At 41.4% G+C, this 25,000-nt stretch overlaps 1 protein-coding gene across 1 annotated transcript in view; it reads left to right on the top strand.

The window, feature by feature from the left end:
• gfra2a (GDNF family receptor alpha 2a) overlaps positions 1-25,000 on the top strand; it is a 93,458-nt gene that overhangs the window by 16,357 nt on the left and 52,101 nt on the right. Inside the window, exon 3 of the mRNA XM_048244248.1 lies at positions 17,002-17,070. Coding sequence (XP_048100205.1) covers positions 17,002-17,070 — 69 coding nt within the window. The remainder of the gene's footprint in view (positions 1-17,001; positions 17,071-25,000) is intronic.

Below are 25,000 nucleotides of genomic sequence, written 5' to 3'. Positions count from 1 at the left end.
TATCCCATCCGTGAATTAGTGAACACACAGAGAATACAGTGAACACACAGTGAGGTTAAAAAACAGACTAACCCGGAGCAGTGAGCTGCCTTGCTACAGCGGCGCTCGGGGAGCAGTGAGGGGTTAGGTGCCTTGCTCAAGGGCACTTCAGCCGTTCCCACTGGTTGGGGATCGAACCAGCAACCCTTTGGTTCCGAGCCCGAAGCCCTAACCAGTAGGCCACGACTGCCCTTAAGTGGTGTTTGGTTCTAGAACTTGTGCTATTCACAATAAAAGTTCACAATAAAAGTGAATAATTAGTTTGAGATTAGGCAGTGGCTCTGAACTGGACCTCCAGCAGCCTTGGCGTAAAAGGGAAATCAGAGACTCTCTCTGTTCTGAGTCTGGACTCGACGTTGGACCTCATCTGTGCCACATGGTTAAATTCATCCATTGAGAAACGGCTGTTGATATCACAAAGTGGAGCTGTTCTAGAACCAGTCTTGAGTTGGATCAGTTTCAGATTCCTTTCTTATGCTCTTTGCAGATGATTTTGTCCTAAGTGACCCACATTGACATCAACAACTGGTACATTAACATAAAAAAAAAAACGAAAGTGTCAGCGGCCCCTCAGACTGTGTTCTGTGACTCGCGTGTCAAACAGAGGGAGGGGGAAATATGCTCAGACTGAAGGAAATGTCTCCCAGGTAACCATTGGCTGATTTAATTAATCAGCAGAAAGGATAACAAATGGGTGTTATTCCCACGGGGTGTGGATCGAGCAGGCTGGGCTAGTAAAACTAAATGAATTCAAATGTGTCGAGCAGGGGGAAGACTGATTGACGATATACCTCACTTCTTTCACAAATCTTTCATTTGCTTCAATTAGCTGTGAATTGGAAAAAGAAACAATAAAGTGGGTTTTTAATTAAATTTATATCTCTTTGAGAAAAAGAGGCTAGTAGCGGGAAGACATAGTGCTGAATACTTGAGTCAGAATTAAAGTCTGAGTGTGTGTGTGTGTGTGTGTTTCATGGTATTAAGTTTCTTACTAAATTAATGGTATTCAAAGTATGCATGCATGCTTGAACTAAAGCAAAATAATGCAAAACCTATTTTGTTGAGCTGCCACCTCCACATAATATCCTTCTCTAGCATTTTGTGAAAATATCACATTTTTCATCACAACAAAATAAAAATGTAGCCTTTTTGTTGAGATCAAGGGCTCAGTAATTGTTGACATTTACAGGAAAGACCATCTGAAACAGCAGATACTGTACACCTTGTTTCTGATGTTTTGTTCAAAGGAACGTGACCTTTCCATTACAACACAATATGTATTGAATCAGATACCGTGATCATGAGTTGTTGAGAGGGTGGTGGCATCTCTATTCATAACCACAAGACAATGATCTTTTTGAGAAATTTCAGTCTGGATTTCACCCTAATCATAGCATAATGACCCTAATCACAGCACAATAGCCCTAATCACAGCACAATGACCCTAATCACAGCACAATGACTCTAATTACAATGATCCTAATCACAGCACAATGACCCTAATCATAGCACAATGACCCTAATCACAATGACCCTAATCACAGCACAATGACCCTAATCACAGCACAATGACCCTACGCAGCGCAATGACCCTAATCACAATGACCCTAATCACAGCACAATGACCCTAATCACAGTGACCCTAATCACAGCACAATGACCCTAATCACAGCACAATGACCCTAATCACAGCACAGTGACCCTAATCACAGCATAATGACCCTAATCACAATAACCCTAATCACAGCACAATGACCCTAATCGCACCACAATGACCCTAATCACAGCACAATGACCCTAATCACAATAATTCTCGTTGTGCCTTGTGTGTTTCTCGGTGTGTTTCTCGCAGTGCCTCGTGTGTTTCTCGTTGTGCCTTGCGTTTCTCGCAGTGCCTTCTCCATAGCCTTAATTTACCCCGCCCACAGGCTAGGCTACCTTTGTCCACTTACAGAACATTGTAAGGCTACGCCCAGCCTTCACTCAGCACAGTGCAGAAGTCCTGGTCACTGCTTATGTTACATCCCATGTTACCTACTAGCCTGGCCTTGGCCTGTCTACGTACTTCCGGTCGATTTCTTTTCCCTACAGTACTCTGTCTGGAATAGGTTGATTCACGCTCGTTTACTTTCGGCAGTTGGGCAGCCGACCAACCAGCGAACAGAGGGCGTCTCTGAGAGCGATTACGTACCCAGGCATGGTGTTTTAATTACTACGTCCCCGCCCCTGAAGCAGATCGCTTGGAATACATCAACGTAGGGAGCGAAAAGTACTTATGAAATCTTTAAATAATTGTAAATTATTGTTTAGCCTATTAACAGGAGTGTCATGAACGAAGTCACAGTGGAGTAGGATGTTATATCGTCAGCTAAACTTTAGTCATAGATTTTGTCACTTGAAATAGGCTACGAACGTACTCGAGTCAAACTGTAGTTTAGTAGGCTACATGGTCGGGTCAAAATCTTTTTTTTTTCAAACACTAAGAAGGCTCGACATAACTTGAAACTTTGATCGAAGCATCATCAGTGTCTCTACATATGAACTCGAGCATTAAGAACATTGTTTGTGTACACATAGTTTACTAAAAAGAAAGATTTTGGACAACTCACTTCTTGCAAGATGGCAAGATGGCAGCGAGCAGAAAAAACAAGTGAGTTGTTCAAAACCTCTATTTTAGTAAACTCTGTGTACACCAACAATGTTCTCAATGCTCGAGTTCATGTGTAGAGACACTGATGATGCTTCGATCAAAGTTTCATGTTGTGTCGAGCCTTCATAGTATTTGAAAAATAGCGATTTTGACGCGATTGTATCAAAAAAGTAGTAGCCCTATAGGAATCCCATTCAAAAGGTAATTTCACCCGAAAACGACAACGCATACACCCTTAAAAGTGGCGCTTTGGACGTACTTGTTTGCTGATAAGATGCACCCGATGAAACGCTTGTTGTTTGTTGATAAGATGCACCGTTTGGCAGAGAAACTTCTCTGTATGACCTAAACGCCGGTTGTTAGTGATTGGTTCAAAGCGGTTCAAAGGAACTCCAATGATTTTAAACCTCAAACTGTGCCCTCCCACCCGGAAATAAACGAACGCCTATGGATCTAGGCCAGACTCTCTGCGAAGTCAGAGAGTCTGGTTTCCAGGCTAGTTACCTACTGTAACTGCTCCACCTTGTCTGGCATCCCAAATGAGCTACTCCACCATATCCAATTAATTCATAACTCTGCAGCAAGGATCATCACACACGCTCCAAATCCACAAGTCATAAAACACCAAATCTCACCCAGCTTCATTGGCTTCCTGTTGCATACCGAATCCAATTCCAATTCTGCTGCTCACATACTGTATAAGGCCCTACATATTCATGCTCCCACTTCACTGACCTCCTGGATGATTACTCCCCTGCCTGCTCGCTGTGATACTTCTCAGTAGGTCTACGCAAAATACCAATCATCAACCTCAACACCATCGGAGAAAGAACATTCTGCCAAACTGCCCCTAAGTTCTGGAATTCACTTCCCCATCACATTAGTCATTGTGAATCCATTTCAGACCTTAAAAGCAGACTGAAAGTGAACATATTCATGTGATATGGTTTTATTGTGTTGGTTGTACCTGTACCTCTATTTACCAACTTATGATTCTGATACCATCCTAGCAACATCCAAAATTTTAGGAGGATGGTATCCAGGATATTGCTAGGGGACAGTGTCCAGAATGTTGCCAGGATGGTATCAGAATCTTAAATTGGTGAAATTTTACCAGAGATTGTTGAAACAGAGCAAAAATGAGGGATTTTTGAGTGCACCATATAAAGGGTTTTCCTAGATTGCATGACATGTCAATACTTCCTATTGGAAATTTGATCTCTATCAAGAACCTAAAGGTACAGTCCACAATACTAGCAAAAGATTGTTGGTATTTGAGCTCAACAGCCAGTCAAATTACTCCACTACCTTGGTCCTGAAGCACTGTGTTGATTAGCTGGAATAGTGTTAAGCTCGGTCTGAATCACTTTGTTGTTTTCTTATTTACTAAGTCAGAACTACAGACACACAGACCAGTTTCAAGAGCAAGACTGAATTTCTCTGAATTTCTCCAAAAAACATATTGGATAAGATTCATGAACTGTGTCTGTAAAATTGAAAACAACAGGCCTAGCTGGGCTAAACCCTTTTTTTTATTATTATTACTGCCGACAGCAATACCCTGTGCATGTGAAATGGTTACGTGAGGTCTCGACTTCTCATCCCCACAGTTCACCATCACATCTTGAGATTGTTTCAGAAGTCGTACTCTTCTCCCCAGCACCTCATGAGGCAAGACCTTGTAATCCGACAAGAGCTGGGAAGGGAGTCTGAAAGCCATCACTCGTGTGCTACCATGAGCTCTCTCTATCTCTCTGTCTCTCTCTGTCTCTCTCTCTCTGTCTCTCTCTCTCTCTCTCTCTCTCTTAGTGAACTGCAGGGCTCAGTAAGGGGAGATTGTTTTCAGACTGATACACAGGGCGATGAATGGAGCACCTGTTGTGCACAAAGAGATCGGGCAGACAGCAGGGGATGATGGAGAAAAATGGGAGGTGAAGTCAGGGGAAGGCGGTGCTGAAATATGTAGTGCTGTGTTTGCCAAACACGGCGTCCATTACTGCATCTCAGCATTACAGTCCTGCTGATTGTATGCATTGTAAATGTCATCAACAAAAGCCATGATATCTTCTTGGCCATGGGGGAAAATATTATGAATTTAGCTTTCACACCATCTCTTTCTCTCTCTCTCTCTTTTCGAAGTAGTCTAACACGGTTCTGTCTTTTTGGGTTTGTAAGTATTTGCCTTAACCCACTCATTGAACCAGTAAATTGATGTGACAGATGCAGATTCATTCTAGTGAGTGCCTCAAAGCAAACATTGGCAGACAACATTGCATCAAGCCAGTGTGCAGGCCGAAGACAGCAGCTCGTTTGCATCTGCCTAAGTCCAGAAGGATACAGAAATGAGTATAAATGACACAGAAGAGGCAAAGAGAAGGAGGGAGAGAGAGGGAGGAAAGGAACAATAGAGAGCAGAGAGAATAGACAGACAGAGTGAGATAATGAGAAAGGAGAGAGAGAGAGAGAGAGAGAGAGAGAGAGAGAGAGAGAGAGAGAGAGAGAGAGAGAGAGAGCTTAAGACCCAAAAGCTCAACGCTGCCAAGATGATTAGCATTTTTAGATCTAATAAATCAAGCAACGGCCTCTCTAGCAGTGACAACCATGACTCCCAGTGAAACAATACATCGAGCAATAGCCTTTTGTGCAGTAATTATATTGATATAAACAAAACAGTGAGCTAATTAAACGGATGTGTATTAGCTGCAGGTGAATGTCCAATAACACTCTGCATCAAAATAATGTGTTTGTGTCAGGGGAAGGGGAAAAGAAACTAACAGAACAAAAGCAAATAGGGTGAACAAGCAGACAAACATTTAGCTGGAAAGGAGAGAAGAATTGGGCTAGTTCCTCTATCCCCTGAAGGAGTCCCTTCTCTCTTGTCCCCAGTTAGCATTCTGATTTGCTGAGAAGAGCAGCAGCAGGAGAAATTAGCTATGCTGTTTAGTAACACGTTCCTTGAACTCTCGGAGCCTAGAAGAACTGTTTTTATAAACACCTTCAAACTATTTCACAACTGTTTCCTCCCAAAGATACAACCGTCACATTATTGTTATGGGATATTGTCACTTACAGTACCCTCCAGAATTATTGGCACCTCTGCTAAAGTTGACTAAAAACCGGTATAAAAAAGAATCTGTTGGTGATTTATTGTAATCTCACAATGAAATTGAAATATTTTGAGAAAAAGGATAATCACATAAAGAAATACATATTTTTAACTAAAACACATTGCTCACAATTATTGGCACCCCTGAAAAATCTTATAAACAAAACCTAACAGAAGCATTTTGCTATCTAATTTCAATTTGTTTAAGTTAATCAGAGTGTCTCTGAACTTTCAGAAGTAGTTCATGACTTTCTTTTTCACTATGGTATGAAAATAAAGTCACACAGAGGCTAATGATAAAAATGTTCTAATCATCCAGAAATGTGACAAACATTGGACAAAGACCCATTATTATCTTGCCCCCACATACAGTATGGAGGATGGTAAGATAGGCAAAAAATTCCATAAGAACCACTGTTGGAGAGTTACAGTCAAAGGTATCATCTTGGGGTCACCAAGTCCCTCAAAAAATCTTCAAAGGTGACCTAACTGCTAATAGATTATTTAGAGGGCGTGCCATGTAAAAGCCTGTCCAGTTACATTAATTACCAATGTAAACAGCAGGAGTTACTGAATGGTACAGTGACTTTGTCTGGAAGTGTAGTCTATTGTCAGATGAAATGAAAATTGCACTCTTTGGCTAGAAACACTTTAGGTGTGTTTGGCGACATAGAAGAAGTGCTTACAGGAGTTAGCATCCCCTGTAAAAGACAGAGAAAAGAGTAAGACACTTTGAATCCAAAATAGTCAGCTATTTAAATTGTATGTAGTCCATTCCCTACATCTACTATGTATCCACAAGCACAAAACAGGTCACCCTTCACCCAGGCATTTGAAGCATATCTATGAATATCTATAAATGTTTGGGTTAATAAGGACAGACATGCTGGAGGCTATACTAACTTTCACTCACTTTTTTTAATCAGTGCCACTTAGTATGATCCACAGTGTCTCATCTCCCACACAATATGACAGCAAGGCCAGCATCCAGCCAGCTGCTCCCCTGCCACTCCTGCTACATTTGCTGTTGGATGTAACCTAGCTGAGGGTGTTTGCACAGAATCACTACACTATCCTTGCCTTTGCATGGACTCCTTTGGAGACATTTTTGTCAGAAGCACCGACTTGCTTTGTGCAAAGCAGAAAATCTTGCAGATTCAGAACTTCAGCACTTGTGAAAACTCTATAGGGAGGCAGTGGGGGTTTAACAGAACACATCCTTTTCACCCATTTGTCTTCCCTTTCTGTCTCTTCCGCTGTGTGTCTTTTGGCCCAGGATCAGGGTCCGTGCTATTTGTGTTTTTGGTTTAAGTAGGTCTGTCAGCGCTTGTAGTGTAGTGCTTACTTAAGCTTTCATTTCCCCACACTGGTGCTGACCTGCAGCATTTTAATAGGGTGACTGAGGACAATAAGAAGAGCCAATCTCTTGTACAACAATGTCCGGCACAGTGACACACTATGAAAATAAGAAGATGCTGGTTACTGTTTGACATTTTGTATATTTTGTAGAGACAATGAAGCTAAGCTTTGCTTGGGTCACAATTGTGTATGTTTTATTGTGACTTCAAAGCCTTTGCAATTTAAGGTCTAACCTTGAACCATAAGTCACTATAACAGCTAGCACACACACACGCAGGCACGCACACACACACACACACACAGACACACACACACACGCGCACACACACACACACACACACTATGGTTGCCGCATATGCAGAACAATTGACATTGACCCCAACATATTGCATAATTGATTAGAGTAGAGGTTAAGCACTCTATAAAATCCTGACTTATGTGGACCAAGTTGATTTCTGTAACTGATGTAATTCTAAATAAATCCAGTTCCTTTTTGTATGGACCATAGGGGATACAAGGCTGACACAATGTTATGCAATGAGTGATGACTCAAAATTGCTACTGCAGATAGATCGTCTGTAACTCTACCTATGTGTTCAAAAATAAGTGTTGCTTTGTTGAAACATTTAATTTTTGTTACCGTATGTTTACCAGCCAATTTGTACTGAGACCTTTATTTGTGATGATAAGTGATGATAAGTGATAAGTGTTACAAAGCAAAATGTGAGTGCTGGATTTAGCTTCAGAAGCACCTTTGATGTTTATAATTTGACCTAACGTACATATTTAAGAAAACTCCATTAACCTACCTGATACATAAATTGAAACTACCAGGGAGCAACTAGTATCCTGTGTACACAGGCAAAGCCCCTGTCTGGGCTTTTTCATCAAGTTATCCTTTACAGCATCTGTTCTTCTATCTTGATCGTTTCCTTTTATTTTTTGCATTGATTTGCATCATTGTGCATCTCAAACCACAACTGCCAGCTAAAATTAAGTAAGACTGAGTGATTCTCCTCAGAAACATTGGTCTTTATTCTAAGTGATTCTCCTCAGAAACACTGGTCTTTATTCTAAGTGATTCTCCTCAGAAACACTGGTCTTTATTCAAATCAACTTCACTTGATAATACTCTCCCTCTTTTTCCTTTCCCCTCTTTCTCTTTCCTTTTCTATTTCATGTGAATAAGTTATTTCTTAAGCCCCCCCCCCCACCCACCCTTCCAACATTATGCCATATTTATTGGTTACGTGTTTATTCTGCGAGACAGCTGATGTGTAATATGTAAGAGGCTGTGAAGAGATCAGTTTTTATTGCCTCAGTATTATTCCAGACATCCATCAAAGTCAGACGCTGTCCCTCTGAGTGTACGCTGTGGATTTGTTATTTCCACTAACCTCAAGACTCCTATTTTCTTTTCTGTGCCTTTGTTATGAGCCAGGCTCAGTTCTCACTAAAAGAGAGAGAACGAAAGGAAATTACAGTGGAGATGTTGATGTTCTGCCTCTGAGATGTATGCATTTGGGAGAAATGAATATACATTAAGCATACATTCAAATCTCAGGATGACCTAAAAGCAGATGGTCAAGAGGACAGCACTTGCATTGACCTTTCTCACATACCATGACCCACTTGCAGGATGTGTGAGAGTTGCTGGTTAAGTTTGAGAGGGGCATAGAATACTAACTCTACCATGCCTATGTCATTGTAAGTGACTGGAGAACACATATGCTTTTTGCTAAGTTGGTTGAGTTAATTATGCAGTATGACACAAGTAGGAGTGGGGTTGAAAAGGGATATCATAGTGGTGTGATTCAGCTGCAGGCGTAAGGCACAGCTGTGAGGCCAAAGTATAGAAACCTGGTTTTGTTAATAATGATATCCATGCGCTTGCCCAACCCATATAGGGTATGTTTTCTGTATCATGCATGCTCTATGTAACTGTATTGAACATGTGTGTCACGTCATGAAATGCTGAACTTCACCTGTTATACCAAACAGTTTTCCTGTCAACATCTCAGCTTCATCCATCAGCTAAAGATATTGCTATTGTGTTCTCATAAAAATGGGTATGTGTCAGAGAGAAATGTTGCACATTGGCAGTGGTGGAGGAAGTACTGAATCTCAGTACTTAAGTAAAAGTACAAATACACAGAGAAATATTTACTTTAGTAAAAGTAAAAGTACCACACTGACAACCCTACTTAAGTAAAAGTAAAAAGTACCTGTTTTTAAATGTACTTTAAGTATTAAAAGTAAAAGTATTTGCATAATGATTTATTCTCTTAATATCTATATTCTAAAAGAAAAAATAGTATGGGCTGTGGCATTTTAATTAAGCTAGTTTTAGGTTAGGCTATATTCGACTAGATAGTTTTAAGCTAATGCAATTGTGCCATCTGTGGCCCAGTTTACATTCTGACCTACAATTCTAGAGACTAATTCTGGTTATCTACTAGGGTGATCTGCTGAGTATATCATTCAGCAAAACACGAGAGCCTGAAGTTTAACGGGGTAGACCAGGGAAACGTCGGGTGGATCTTAATGCCAATTCTGCAGATTGAGCAGAAAAGTTGCTGAGAAAGGTGTCTTTATGATTAGGTTCAGTTTCACTTGCGCAGACGCACATTGACATTGAATGAGCGCTCACATTTCTACCCCCCCAATTGTAGGCTATGCCTCTTTATTTGATCACACACAATTAAGAAATATTTTCTAATCTGGAAAATGCTACGTTTTTTTTCCGGCCAGCGGTTCTATAATAGTCTACCATTTATTTGTGCCGCAAATGATCAGACGTGTGACAGAAGCATGGGCATAGCCTGTAACTTCGCTGATCCGCGGATAGCAATCTCATCGGAGAGGAGGCCCTAACGCTGCAGATAACAGACAGAGAAAGGCACAGAACACAGTTGCATGTCCAGTGTAGCCATGGGTCTGGTGAACATACAGTAGCCTACCGAATGCAGATGGCTACAAGCTCATGCTTTGCCTGGTCTAGACTAGAAACTTATGTTTCAAAGATTTAGAAGCTGGGCACGTAGCGCTCCAGAACCTGTGGTAGCAACCCCGCCCCCTGGTAAAACAAACGTGTTTGTCAGAGAGAAAAAAAATCTGATCATAAAATGTATCGTAAAAAGGAACGATGGTGTTGTAAAAATGTAGCGGAGTAAAAGTACAGATAATTGCTGTAAAATGTAACGAAGTAAAAGTCAAAAGTATGCACTATAAATTCTACTTAAGTAAAGTACAAATACGTGGAATATTTACTTAAGTACAGTAACGAAGTATTTGTACTTCGTTACATTCCACCACTGCACATTGGTAAACATTTCCTTCACACATTGTTTTTTTTTTTTTTTTTAAATTACATCCATGGTTACCATTCGCCTCTGCTCAGCAGGATATGAAACATTACTTGCAGTAGTCCTACCTCTGCAACATCCCTTAGTAAAGCCTTACAGCCAAACTAAACCAAACTTAAAACTAAGCTCAGAGTGAAGGTTTAGAAGATACACAGGCCTTTGATGTCTCAGGTTTTAAATAAACGAAACATTGGTAGTGTGAGAAAAGGAGAGGAATAGTGTGTTGAAAGCCAGATTGTCTGCCACCTATTAGTGAGTACTATCAAAAATACAGAGAGAAATGTATTGGCCAATGTGATACACACACAGAAAGCCTCAGAAGCCTCCTGCTTTTCACCCATCCATCAGTGAACACACACACACATTCACATGCACACACACACACACACACACACACACTAGGAGCAGTGTGCACACTTATAGCACAAATAGACACACATAGAAGTGTGTTTAAATAAGGGTTTACAATTGTGATGCATTTAGAGGTAATGCATAATATTAAATGCCACAACTGGAGGTGAATGGTTACAATGAGTCATGGAATGATACCAGTATAATATATACAAGAAAGAAGAGATGAGAATAGAGACCATAAGAGGCTGGAGGAGACAAATAAACTGGGAGGACAGCAATCAAGTGAACGGATGAAAGGATAAGGAGAGAGATGGAGGATGGATGTGCTGAGAAAATGAGGATTTCAGTGGAAGGGAGTAATAGTCCTTCATAGTTAATGACCGTCAGAGCTAAGCACATGTTTTAGACATTAATGACTGCCATTGCAGCACACAGATACCACGAAAAGGTGTGTGCGTGTTGGATTCATCACATCAATACACACTTTTACGGAGGAGATTGGAGATTACCCGTCATTATTAACAGCCTCTCGGAGTTTACATGTGAAAAACGCAGCCATGGAGGCTCACAGCGAGGCCCGCGCTGGCAGGAGAACAACAGTAATTAAAAGGTCCGCGGCGCAAAGCGTGTACGTGGCGGCATCGCTCTCTGATTAAATGTCACTTTCCATCGCCATCTCTTTTGTCACTCCTGTGTCGCCGTCACACCGACCAACGCGACAGACTGATTAATGAGAGGGTGGGCGAGAAAATTAAAGGACAAAAAAATCACACTTCTGATTTCTGGCAAAGTGCAGTTTTGAGTAACACAGAGGTGGCAAATCCGCTCATAATCACCAGCCGTTCATTGGTGTCACCAGCCGTTCATATGAAGTCTGAGTTCTTTAACTCCGTGGGTTCTCTGTCTGTCGAGTTTGCTCTACATTGACCAATGGGAAGTTACTTTTGGATCATGAAACGGCTTGTGGTTTCCTTCAGAACCAAGGTTACATAGCCATTACATTTTTTTGTTTGCCTTCCTGGCTCTGGAAAAGGGTTGTTGACTGGCAGCTGGGTAATGGCAGCTGGGTCAGGCATGGCAAATCCGCAGTCTTGCACTGAGACCCACCCGGTGCCCTGTTGGCAGATCAGGGATGGGGGGAGGGTGGTGGTGGTGGGGGTGTCTTGGCTCAGCTCGCTACAGGAGGGTTTTATGGCTGCTCCTTACCAGCTCCCTGATTGGACACAGCACCCCCCTTTCACTCTCAGAAATGCACACACACACACACACACACACACACACACACACACACACACACCTTCCCTTACATTCACTGACAGACACACTTTGCACCAGAAGTCCCTCACACACATCCCCTGCAGACCCCCCTGTGGTGGAAGAAGGGTCTTAACAGTCTCTGTGGGTGAGCTGGCCTCTAGTGCACAGCTGGCTGGGCTGTCACAAAGGTACACAGGTAGATTTAAAAGCCCTCACCCGCTGTCACTCAATATCTCCCCACAAAAACATATTGTTCAAATTGGGCAGGTTTATGGTATTTGTGTGTGTGTGTGTGTGTGTGTGTGTGTGTGTGTGTGTGTTAGAGTGACAGGAATTGAGGTTACAGAACATAAAAGAACATCCTTGGCAGTGGTGTTATTTGGTGTTTTCTTTTTTCTAGTTTAAACGTTTAAACACAACAACACACACACACACACACACATATATATATATATATATATATATATATATATATATATATATATATATATATATATGTTAATAATGACACCTCTCTCTCTCTATATATATATATATATATATATATATATATATATATAGAGAGAGAGAGAGAGTTATAATGTTCTAATTGTTTAATGTTCTAATTGTTATGCTGTTTTAATTGTGCTTTGGCAACACTTTACTTACAGTCATGCTAACCTTGAATTGAAATTGAATTGAATTGAATTGAGAGAGAGAGAGAGAGAGAGAGAGAGAGAGAGAGAGAGAGAGATCTCATATGCCAACATATGCCAAACAATTTTCACAGGGGTTGAGGTGAGCTTTGTGATGTTTTATTGATGACATTTACTTTTGCTTCAGAGTGCAGGCACTGAATGCACAAGCACAGGGTCTGGCGTGCATTAGATAAAGCCTCGTTCTGCAGTCAACCTGATGAAACAGCAACATGACCAGCCTACAGGTTAGCAGTCAACTCGTAAGGGTGCAGTTCAAACAGAACTCATGTCGTACTCCTTGTGCTACAGAATGGGTAGAGGAATTGGGGAAGCAATGACATTCTGGAAGCTATACTGTGAGCAGTTCAGTGTTGACATAAGAGACAAGCTATGGAGATAACTTACAGTTTTTTAACAACTGTTTACACACGTTTTCAAAATTTTGTGTCTATTTTTCAAAACTCCACACACAAAACCAACAATCGCTCACACAAAATGCAAAATGCCTCAAATCTCCAGCAAAATGACACACAACGTTCAAAATGTCATAAACACATCTTTAAATCAAACATTCACCTCACATTACAAACACTTTTGTCATAATATGACATTTTGGATACATCATGTACACACTGTTGCTCAAAAACTAACGCTCTTTCGTCTTTCATTGACTTTATGTATTTCCATACAAGAGTGAAAGTTACGGTATCTACAGAGAGAAGTTGAAATACACAGTAAAAATGCAAGCAATATTGAAACCAAAAAATAGTGATTTTTCCCAAATAATTTGCTGTTGCGAATACAGTATTTTACAGCCAACAAGAACAAAGCAAAGCAAAATACAATGACCACCAGATGTACATGGAGTTCTGAAAAAACTGATTTTGCCTAAGATGGAAATGACTGACTACTATCAAATTACTTTGCTTTTTCTAAAGAAAAGTGTGTGTGTGTGTGCATGTGTTTATGTGTGTGTGTGTCTGTATGTGTGTGTGTGTGTGTGTGTGTGTTGGGGGTGGTTATGTATGTATTCATAGACACAAACATATAGTAAAAAAGATACGTTTTACTGTACACAAAGTCGACGTTTTGTAGAACATTCCTTTCAAAGTATTATATCTGCATTGGTTCTGAACATTTCAACCGGAAATCCTCTAGGGCCAGATTGAAAGGGTCCATACCTACATATAGAGTATATCTACTGTATTCATAGGCCTATACTAAGGCAATGATTGGATGGTGTTCCGTAAAGTAATGAGTGTTTACACATGTGAAGAGAGAGAGTGAAGCACTGGTGAAGTAGAAAATTGTGTGTGTACATTGAAAACTGAGTCAAATATTGAGAATTACTGTATGGTTTTGCAGATTTGGTGTGGGGTTATGATGTTTGGAAGACATGTTTGGAAAATTGTGTGACACGTAAAGATTTAGTGTGTAAGCAGTTGAAAAAAACTGTAATGGTTTGTGTAGGAGCCAGTAGTTCATATTCAAAGCAGATACCAAATCAAGTTAAGTAAATTTTTGTGTGTGCGTGTGTGTGTGCGTGTGCGTGTGTGTGTGCGTGTGCGTGTGCGTGTGCGTGTGCGTGTGCGTGTGCGTGTGTGTGTGCTGTGCGTGTGTGTGTGTCTGGCTGTCTTAAGATACACAGGGTTGATCAGGGGCATCTGCTTGCAGCCACAGAACCTCACAGACAGGGCGGCGGCGTGGACTCGGGCCGTGACTGGAGTCGCAAGGCGAGGCGAGAATGCAGATTGGATGTGCGAGCCAGGCGCGGGTGTGAGAGGGGGACTCGCTCTTGCTCACGCCACCTCACATCACATCACCGCGCCAACAGCGGTCTTGGGTGCTCATCGACCCATGATCTACGCTGACAGGCGGGATAAAGGCAGAGCCGGGCCAGAGTGAATCTGACACGGCCTAAGTGCAGACGTGCGGTGCCCATTTCCTGTCCACCAGCGCGCCTTACTCACCTCCTCAGCACACTTCCTCTCCCCTTGTGTTTCCTACCTTTTTTCTTCTGCTCATGTCAGGTTCACGTTCCTCAAAGTTATTTGATTTTCTTCTTGATGCTTTATGTTTGTTTTCAGCTCATCATATGGTTTATTCCCCATGTTGTCTCAGCAGGCTGTGATTGGAGAAGCCGTATGCTTTCCGTCTGAGGCAGCCCAGTTTTCTTTTCATGAGCGTGGCAAGGGAGAGACATGTCTATGTTCTCTGTGGATATCAGATTAGTAGAGAGAGAGGAAGACAGAGACACATAGAGAGAGAGAGAGAGAGAGAGAGATGCCCAAATCCTGAAATTACTCTGGCATGCAAAATGGCTCTACAAGAGCACAACTGTTGATGTGGTCTCCTCTCCGGATGGGTGGTTTATCCACGGCACGTGCAGGTTTTGTGTTCACTGCCAAGCTTGTTTTTGTTTTACTGCTGCCTGCCCACCCTCCACTACAATCACCCTAACCAGCACAGCACCACTAGCACCCTTTCTTTTTTTCTTTCTCTCTTTTTTTCTCTGCTGTTTTTTTGTGGAAGGGATCAGAATGCAGAACCATCACACATGGGAGGGCTCGGCGGGAACCGACAGAATGGCTGTGAATTTTAAACGGTGGATTAGGGAGATCCTGTAAGAGGGTTGGTGTGTGTGTGTGTGTGTGAGTGTGTGTGTGTGTGTGTGTGTGTGTGTGTGTGTGTGTGTGTGTGTGTGTGTGTGTGTGTGTGTGTGTGTGGGGAGGAATTGGGTGGAGGGAGAGTGGCTGGGCATAGCTAATTTGTATTTTTTTCTCTCCTCATAGCGTCTCAGTAGAGTTGTAGTAGTAAAAACTGATGCAGCACTTCCTCCATACTTTTCATCCATGTACTCAGTACATCAGTTGCAAATAGCAATTGCAAATGTGCCACTCTTGCCACAGTGCACTGTGTGTGCAGATCAATTCAAGCTACAAACGGATAAGGCACAGTTATGACTCTGTACTTTTTATGCTAAAAGCCGGCTATTAATATTAACATGCAAGCAATTTTGCTCAGGAGTATCAGACTTAGTAAACATGTGCATACAATGTACGCAATTGTGATATGTTCTTGTCTCGGTCAAAATAAAAAAGCCTTTTATTTCGCCATTTTTTTTTTGCTAATCCTGCGTCACATGTTAGGCAGACAGTCGTGAGACTGAGAATGTGGGCGAGAAAATTAAAGGACAAAATCGCACTTACAAAGTCTAGTTTTGAGTAACAGAGGTGGCTTATCTGCTCATAATCACCAGCTGTTCGTGGGTGTCTTTGAAGATAAAAATGGGAGCAATTCAACATTTTTTATTACCTTCCTGGCTCTGGAAAAGGGTCATGGCAGCTTGATAATGGCAGCTGGGTCAGGCATGGCAAATCCGCATGCCTTCATTGAGACTCATTTGGAGCCCTGTTGGTTGATCAGGGATGGGATGGGGGATTGGGAGAGTAACTAACTTAACATAGTTCATTAAAGTTCATTTTAAGATAATAGAAGCTCATAAATATCATACATCTAACTGTGGCCAATAATATAATGCATAGCGTTGCTTTAACAGTCCGATGTTGCCTGTAGTAGGGTTATATTGCCACAATAGGTATGGCAGTTGTGACTATCTTGAGGCCATGACATCTTGTGCTATCACATCTAATATTATGAGAGGTAGCATGATGATTACCAATAATGTCAACATGGCACAGTCTATACCATTTGAAATCAACTGTCATGGTGATTTATAGCTCAAGACACAAATTATCTGACATGACAGGGTCATGCCAATCTTCAATTAAAGCTTAAAGTGAATTGAAGTGTGTTTTCTGAGGCCCTGTCCATAGATCTGTTATCAAACCTATAAAGCAATCATGGCAGCAGAGGTTGGGCCCTTTGCTGACAGCCCGATGGCATCAATCATCCATGCTGCGTTCTCATAGTAAGGGTCCTGAATGGTATTGACCTTTTAAGCAGCCAATATAACTCAATGTAGCTGTTTCTAGGCACAGGAGAGTCTTATAGGTCAGAAGAAAGCAAACGTCAGGCAGGTTTTTTTTTCTTTCTTTCTTTCTTTCTTTCTTTCTTACTTTCTTTCTTCTTCTCCCCTCTCACCTGCCTTTCAGTTCAAATTAAGCTCAACATCATGGCTTTGCCGGAAAGCTTCATCATAGTGAATCCAGGTTGTCATTTTTGTCTTTACAGGTGAGGAGTTCTACGAGGCCTCGCCCTACGAGCCTGTGGATTCATTCCGTCTCGCCTCCATCCTCTCAGGTAAGGGGGGCTGCCCCTCCTCTCTGTCACTTCCGGTCACATCATCTCTCTAGTCTGCACTGAACAAAACCTCTCTTCCTGTGCCAGCCCTGTGGCATTGTCTGTGGCCTGGTAACAGTGGTAGGACTTCCACACAGCAAGCAAAGTCTTGGTACCCCATCCTTGACCTATGGTAACATCAGGAAGACATCAATAATAGCAGACAACTGCAGTGTTGGTGGACTGATGAGCTATTTCCTCTGGCCTCTTTCCTTCCTCTAAGTGTGAGTGAATAAGGCATTAAGAGCAGGTGCGGTCTTATATTGATTTGGAGTAGCACAGTATGATTCACATAGAGTATGTCTACAGTATTTACGCCATCTGCGATTCAGTCTGTGTATAACTCTAGTACTCAGAGTATCTCTCTCACATCAAATTTCAAAATTCCTATCTGTATACTCAACATGTGCTGGTTATTAATGGACTTGAGCTTTTAAAGAGTGATTATAGGCTCATCCTCAGAAAATTACACATTTAGTCAGATTATTTATGTATGTTGACCTTTAAAGGCCTACTCATTAATTCAAATACCATGTCTTCCATCAACAATTTATTCAGAAAATTGTGGAACAAATCATAAAATTAGACAGAAGGGTTTGCCACTATAGCATTATAGAGTATGTTATATGCTCATTACTTTCCTTCCTATAAACCTTGACACTGTTGGGTGTTTGAAGAAGCACAGTTGATTGGTTCAAGAGGCAAATGTCAGTTAGTCTAGTGATGACCACTGAAGTTCAGTAAGGAGTAAGCTGATCATGGTGCACATGTTTTAGTGAACTAATCAACATACCCCCATATTTGGTTAGCCAAATTGAGTAAGCCAATTTACTAACCCAATAGTGCACTTTTTTTAAGTGAACCAATCAACTGTTAACACACAGCCATCTCTGGCTAATGTGACTCTCACTCAGTGACAAGGCTATGGTTTTGGTTATGCTGAGCAGACACTTTTTGTCCAAAGTGACTTACAAAATCAAAATAAATATAAACAAAAACAACAAACAATAACCAATGCAATAACATTGGAAAAACATCAGTTATAGCAACCAATTAAAAAATAATTAAAAAAACAACCTAAAAATGAAGAAGAACAGCCTAAGGTGTCAGCATGCAGCAGGTGATTCCTGGAGGGTTTCACCTGCATACTCAACCTCATTACCTGTATCTCTGTGGGAGTCCATAAGGACCAGCTGTGCAAGAGCAGTGTGGTGTTAACGTTTGTTAATCATTGCCGTTAAATCACTCGCAGCCTGATATGGTCATCAACACCAAACACACTGACATGACATGGCAGTAAATCAGTTTATAAACAACATTTGGAGTTGTCCTGCCTGAAATATGTTAATGTCATTACATCTCCTCCACTCACACATTCCCATTTGCAGTCGGATCTGTCAAATCTGAAAATTCTAATCATAGCAACGTGTCACCGTCCCTTAGATAAATGGATGCACCGATGACCGGTGTATAACCGCATACATTTTTAAAGCTGCTTGGTGAGAAAAAGCGAACCAGCCTAAGAAACAGCCCTACTTGCTTGCTCTCTTCCTCTCTACAGTGAGATTTGAAGAGATTTTAGCACAAATGCTATCATACCACACAGTTCATCTCTCTCACCGGCACGCTATTCTCCAGTAAAGCCCTGTGAATAGAATCTATGACGCCAAGGAAACTGCCGTGAAGTGGCAGCTTAGCATTTTCAGGTGACAAACTTACTGCTTGCTCCAGACAAGGTGTCTCAGTAGTACTTTGCTTGGCATCTGGTCAACAATAGATGAACATGCATACGGATGAATGGCTTTGTGTAGGCCTACTATGCGGCCAATGGATTAGCATAGTGCTTGGCTGGCTAGTTACGCTTCCTGCGTCACTGTGAATGCTTCAGTTGACAGGGAATCAGTGGTGTGGTGCAGTGGAGTGGTGCGAGAAAAATAAATATGTACCTCAATTCAGGAGCAAAATTATTACTTGGGTTAGCAAATTACTAACCAACATATACTTTTATGGAAATAAAGATAATTTGGATTAATACCTACCTCCCTCCTTAGGAAATGTATTTCTGTATGTGAACGGTTTTGTTGGCACTTGAGAGCAGTACATCGACTAAAGTAATTGTTTGTGTTATGCAGATACCTTAAGCTCACTTTCTCATGCTTGGCACACAATCTTAGATTCTTTGGTTACAATGCAGTAGCTTTTTTCACCATCATTCTTTGGGATTTGGATTTGATGACAGGATTTCATTTTTTGGGGTTGGGTACACACACAGGCCTGCCTGTGTAGATGGTTGGATGGTTGTCACAGATGCAATTCAGATGTGATTGCGATGTGAATGATGTGTCAAAGCAACCAGTCTTTATCTCCGAAAGGAAGTGTGTCAATGCTGAATGCACTGGGTGCACTGCACACAATGCTGAAATAGTAAACAAATCAACCACAGACAGAGTCATGGAGAGCCAGGACAAAGCAGAACACTGACATGTCAACGTCACAGGTTGTTAGTCCATTTCTAGTGTATCCATTTCTAATTTCACACCAAGAACCCATGGGGAGCTTGACGTTGGAGAGGGATAATAAAGGCTGGGTGATATGGCTGAAAAATATATCACAATACACTTATTCATATCAGTCTATATGGATAATTATCATTTGTAACAACCAACAAAATATTACCATATAGTTTCTTAAAGCCAAAGTGGCTGGTAGACGGTAGTTGGCATCATGTTACCTTCATGAGTAATGTTCGCTGGGTGGTTTGTGGTTCAGTGTGCCTGTTCGTTTATACAACTATCGTTATCAAACTATTTTCTTATTGCTATTGATAAATTGTCTATTGCGATACATATCACTATTGTTTTATCGCCAAGGCCAAAGGATAATATCAATAGAGACATTCTTCTCCAGCATTTCCTAATAACTTCTGTCAGATTAAGTAACCATATTCACAGCTGCCATATTAAGTCCCCCCCCTGTTATCCTTGATCTGGCCTGCATTAAGCACAAAGCACACTTAGTGATGTATTCGTTGTTGGCTATGTTGCCTTGCTGTAGAAACCCACGACTGAGATTCTGTTTAGATTCCTCAGAGCATCTCTCATTCTAAAATCAGATATAATAAATTCAGCTAACGTAACTATTTCCGAAATGGTAATATTTCTAGCAGTCTTCACATCAGGCTTAAATAATTTCATAAATGGGCCAGTTAATTGGGTTATGCTGCTGTGATAAACTGTGTGTAAACTGTGATGATCATGTATGGATTTTCATCCACAATTCTCTTTTGGCTTTATTTGCTCCCATTTCATTTGCTAATTGCACATCAATAGCTTATGAGACAGCCCACTCATCTGACACTTGACTTACAGATTATTATCTAAAAACAACATTAGTAACTGACATCAATCACGTTTGCACGTGTGTCCATACAGCACAGCGAGCAAACACACACACACACACACCCACCCACACCCACACCCACACAGCCACACACAGCCACACACACACACACACACACACACTCTCTCTCTCTCTCTCTCTCTCTCTCTCTCTCTCTCTCTCTCTCTCTCTCTCTCTCTCTCTCTCTCTGTGGGTGGATCACACCTCGGTCCATGGGTCTGGGCAGGAGGCTCATGGGGTTCATTCTGTGAGAGCGATGATGATAAAGCAAGCCGGTTTGAGCGGTATTGACTCCTGGACCATTACCATTCCTGCCGAGGCACTTTAAATGAGAATAACTCATATTTTTATGTCTTTGCCCCCGCAATAAGGCAAATCGGCTGGATGACAAAGCTTGTTGTTGCTTAGAGAGCCAGAATCTGATTACAGAGGAGTATTCCTGCCCCACACACACACACACACACACACACTCACACACTCTCCTTTTTCTTGCTGCGGTTGCTTGGCATCCTTAGATGCAAGCCTGCGGTGAGCTAGCATTGGCATCGTGTATTTGCATAATCTCCTTCATGCCTTATCCAAATAAAACTGAATGGTTGGAGGGCCCATGTGGCCTTTAATGAGAAAAAGAAGCTCCAACACCATGACCGGTTTCATTTTACTCCCAATTTAAATGCATACAGGTAAACGGAGGGATTTCTCTCTTCTTCAGTCAGAAAAAGTCAAATTGGATGAGGAGTTGGTTGAATCGTCCGTTGAATTTTACATGAATACACAGGATTGAAAATGTGCTTGGATCCTTTTTTGGAGGGTTTCTTTCTACGCTGTTTTCTTTTATGATCATTGAAGATTTTTCAGAGTAAAGTTTCATCATCAACAAACATTACATACAGTGTCCCCTTTTGATACTGTAGTTCACCACTCCATGTTGGCAGTGGCTTGCATTGGGGTTGGAATTACAACTCGTTTGTAATACACACTGCATCTTAAAGCTGTATCACTGTATGTACTGTCCCCTCTTTCTTTTCAGTAGTGCGTCACCGTGCATGTCTTCCCAGACGGGGATATTAAGAGATAAATGATTCCCTGTGATAACAGGGGGAACCCACAGAGCCCTCCCCTGCCCGGTGTTGGGAGGGACCTGGTGACATATTGAGGCTAGTGTCCATGGCCTGGCAGTGCCAAATTACACACACACACACACACGCACACACACACACACACACGCACACACCCTCAGTAGCAGCACAGTCTCACAGCACAGTCTTTTGGTAAATGGAGCAGCATTGTGTGCCAGTTCCAACTTCTGGAGATATTAGTCACAGAGAGGCACTTGCATTGGGCCCGGGGAAGAGGAGCATGTGTGTGTGTGTGTGTGTGTGTGTGTGTGTGTGTGTGTGTGTGTGTGTGTGTGTGTGTGTGTGTGTGTGTGTGAGAGAGAGAGAGAGAGAGAGAGAGAGAGAGTTGTGTGTGTGGGTATGAGATATATCTGACGGAGTGTGAGAGTTTGAAAGGTGAGCTACTGTAGTTGTGGTAGTGTGTGGCATAATTGTGTGGCATAATTGGGTAACTCTAGCAATAAAAGGCATAATTAACACACATAAAACACAAAATGCAAAACAACTTCATATTGCCAACTTTTATGATTTCCTATGATGCTATACTGGTTCCTCTTTAAGACATTATATCCTTCATGAAACAACCAGAAAAGAAGAATAATTGAAAACCAACATTCAAGCAACAGCACTTCAATAAAAGCCATGAAAAGTTACTGTGTGACAGTTTACTGATCTGTTCATTTCAATGTCCCACTGAGGCCCACGAACGAGGGAGTGAGTCATCGGCCACAACAGATGATGAATTATTGGGCTGTCTGAGAGATGAGAAGACTTTTACGACGTGGCATAAGACCATTGTCATGGGTCATTACGCACACACATAAAGGCACTGTTAAAACCAAAATGCAATGTTTCTCTCTCTTTTTGACTCTAGTTCTAGGTGGACTAAGAATGGTCTTCATGCACAGTGTGCTGGCCAGCACAATTAGGCCAACTTTAAAAAGTAATTGGAAACTCCATCTTACAGGGGCAAAAAATTTAAGTCATACCTAATTTACCGGTGCACCTCACTGTTTGGCAGTAAACACAGATACATTACAAACAATAGCCCTGCCTGTGCATCTACTCTACTGCAATGACTAGGGAAATGGTTATTCAATACATGAATATAATGCTTAATTAAAGCCACAGCCAGATAGTGAACATGTGGAAAAGGCATACATACAGTACAAACATCCTCAGCTATCTGTCCATCCCCATGTAATAGGGATGGAACAATACAGTATATCAGTATCAGTATCATTTTGCATGGTGCTTGTGATGTATCTGATCAGCAGAGTTATCATCATCGAGACATTTGACTTACCAAAGTCACTATTTCATGACTTCTCATAATGGTCATCGCAGAATGTCTGTAAACTAAAGTCATGATACATCCATTATTGTGGGCAAAGTATTGTGATTTTATTGTATTGTGAGGCACTCTGATTCCCAGCGCTATTTCTGTAGCTGTGGATCTGAGGGGGGCTACAATGTAGTATGAGACCTATAGGTATTCCTCACACGCTGGGTCCTGGGGCGAAAGCAGGGTGTCAGAGCAGTGTGTTGACTCTGCCCAGCCTCCTAGATAGAGGAGAGAGCGTTGTAATAACACCATTATCCTCAGAGAGCGACTGAGTGGGGGAGAGTGCAACACTGTGTACACTGTACAGGAAGGGGGGGGTAGGTCCCTCCGCCCGTGTGTATGGACAAACACGCATATGTTCACATACAGGCACAAACACACACACACACACACACACACACACACACACTCACACAATACATGAAAGCTCTAGAAAAATATAGAGATATGCTCAAGGAATGTGAGTTATGCACGTTATCATGACAAATGTGATCATGTTGCATTTGAACTGTCTTAGATATCTGGATAACAGTCCTTGACTCTAATAAGCCTGGTGTTACTGACATATTCATCTCTCACGGAACTGATAATTAGTGTCCCGATTTAAAAAAAAAAAACAATGATGAGAAAGCAAGAGCTGGCAGCAATTAAATGTCCCCTTAATTGGATGTGTGGTTATCAATAGCTTGCTCCAAAAACACCTGAAAGGGATTCTTACAGATATAACTCCTGTAGTTTATTTACACCTTTTATCTCAAATAATTCCTGAAGATTTTTTTTTTAACAAGGCAAGTGGAGTTCATTTTTCTCTGTGTGAGATTTAAAGATTTAAAGTGCATTAATCCATTTAATTGGATTGTTCTAATCGTATGAATAATTGAAACCAGGCTCGAATGGTAGTAGAATCCCAAGCAGCCTGGATTTCTTTTGTGCTTCATTATATATGATCATAGCCCCCAGCTCTGGGTCTCATTCAATATTTCAGAGTCCACAGTAACCACTGTGTTGCTCTACACAAGAGGAGCAGGATGAAACAGGTAAAATAGTTGCATGCGTGTGTGAAATACAATGAAGAGAGTCCACCTTTGTTTCCACACTGCAAAGACGAAACATGTGGGATATGAACATATAAAAAACTTGGACTTTTCAGAAGAGAACGTCGTTTTTAAAGTGGCTCAGGAAAATCTGTCTTGTCAGTCTATCAACTGTGTGGACTGAATTCTATATGGAAGGAATTATATATTATAATGGTTACGTTATAAAATATAATATACTGTAATGCAAATATATAATATTGTGGTTACACAACATATCAAACCAGTAAAGGAATCACTACTACCAATCCATACAGTGCAGTATCCGTATCCACATTTCAATGCACTTTCCAGTATATTCACATAGACATGATGGGACCAGCATGCACATACATGCTCTTTGAAAGTATTATTATGGGAATGGTTCACTAAACCCAAGACTTATTTGCTGACATGTGATGTGCATATAACACAGTAAGAATAATGATGTGTCAAACTGTTAAACTACATAAAATTGTACATAAATTATCAGTGCAATTAAAAAATCTACCGCCTGTAACAGTTACCAACATCAGTGTACAATCTAGAAACTTCAGTTCCATTTAGTGCTGGCAATGTGTAACCCTCCGAGGGATTTCGTAATGAGTCTTTGTTTACGATGTAGCCTCCTAATCGCAAGAGACTCCCCACGCAGTCAGCGTTATTCAAACACAGCGTTGCTGTATAGCGCAAATGCATGGACAGGCAGAATACTCCGGCAGGCATGATCTCTCTAATTGCTTTTCTTTGTGTTTCCTTCCCCTTTCCCTGCAAAACAAGATCAGATGTGTGTGTGTGAATATCTCTGGTGAGATCCCAAGGTATAGAATTAACCCAGCTACTTTCAGACCACAGCATATTCCTGCTAAAATGAAATATTATGGCCTTGCATAATGAAGCCCTGTAAGCATATTATTATAATACTATTACATGTGTGGTTTAGGGGGGTGGTTGTA

Source organism: Alosa alosa, chromosome 5 (assembly GCF_017589495.1).
Source record: "Alosa alosa isolate M-15738 ecotype Scorff River chromosome 5, AALO_Geno_1.1, whole genome shotgun sequence".
Taxonomy (NCBI): Eukaryota; Metazoa; Chordata; class Actinopteri; order Clupeiformes; family Clupeidae; genus Alosa; species Alosa alosa.
This window is presented reverse-complemented; position numbering and strand designations above follow the sequence as displayed.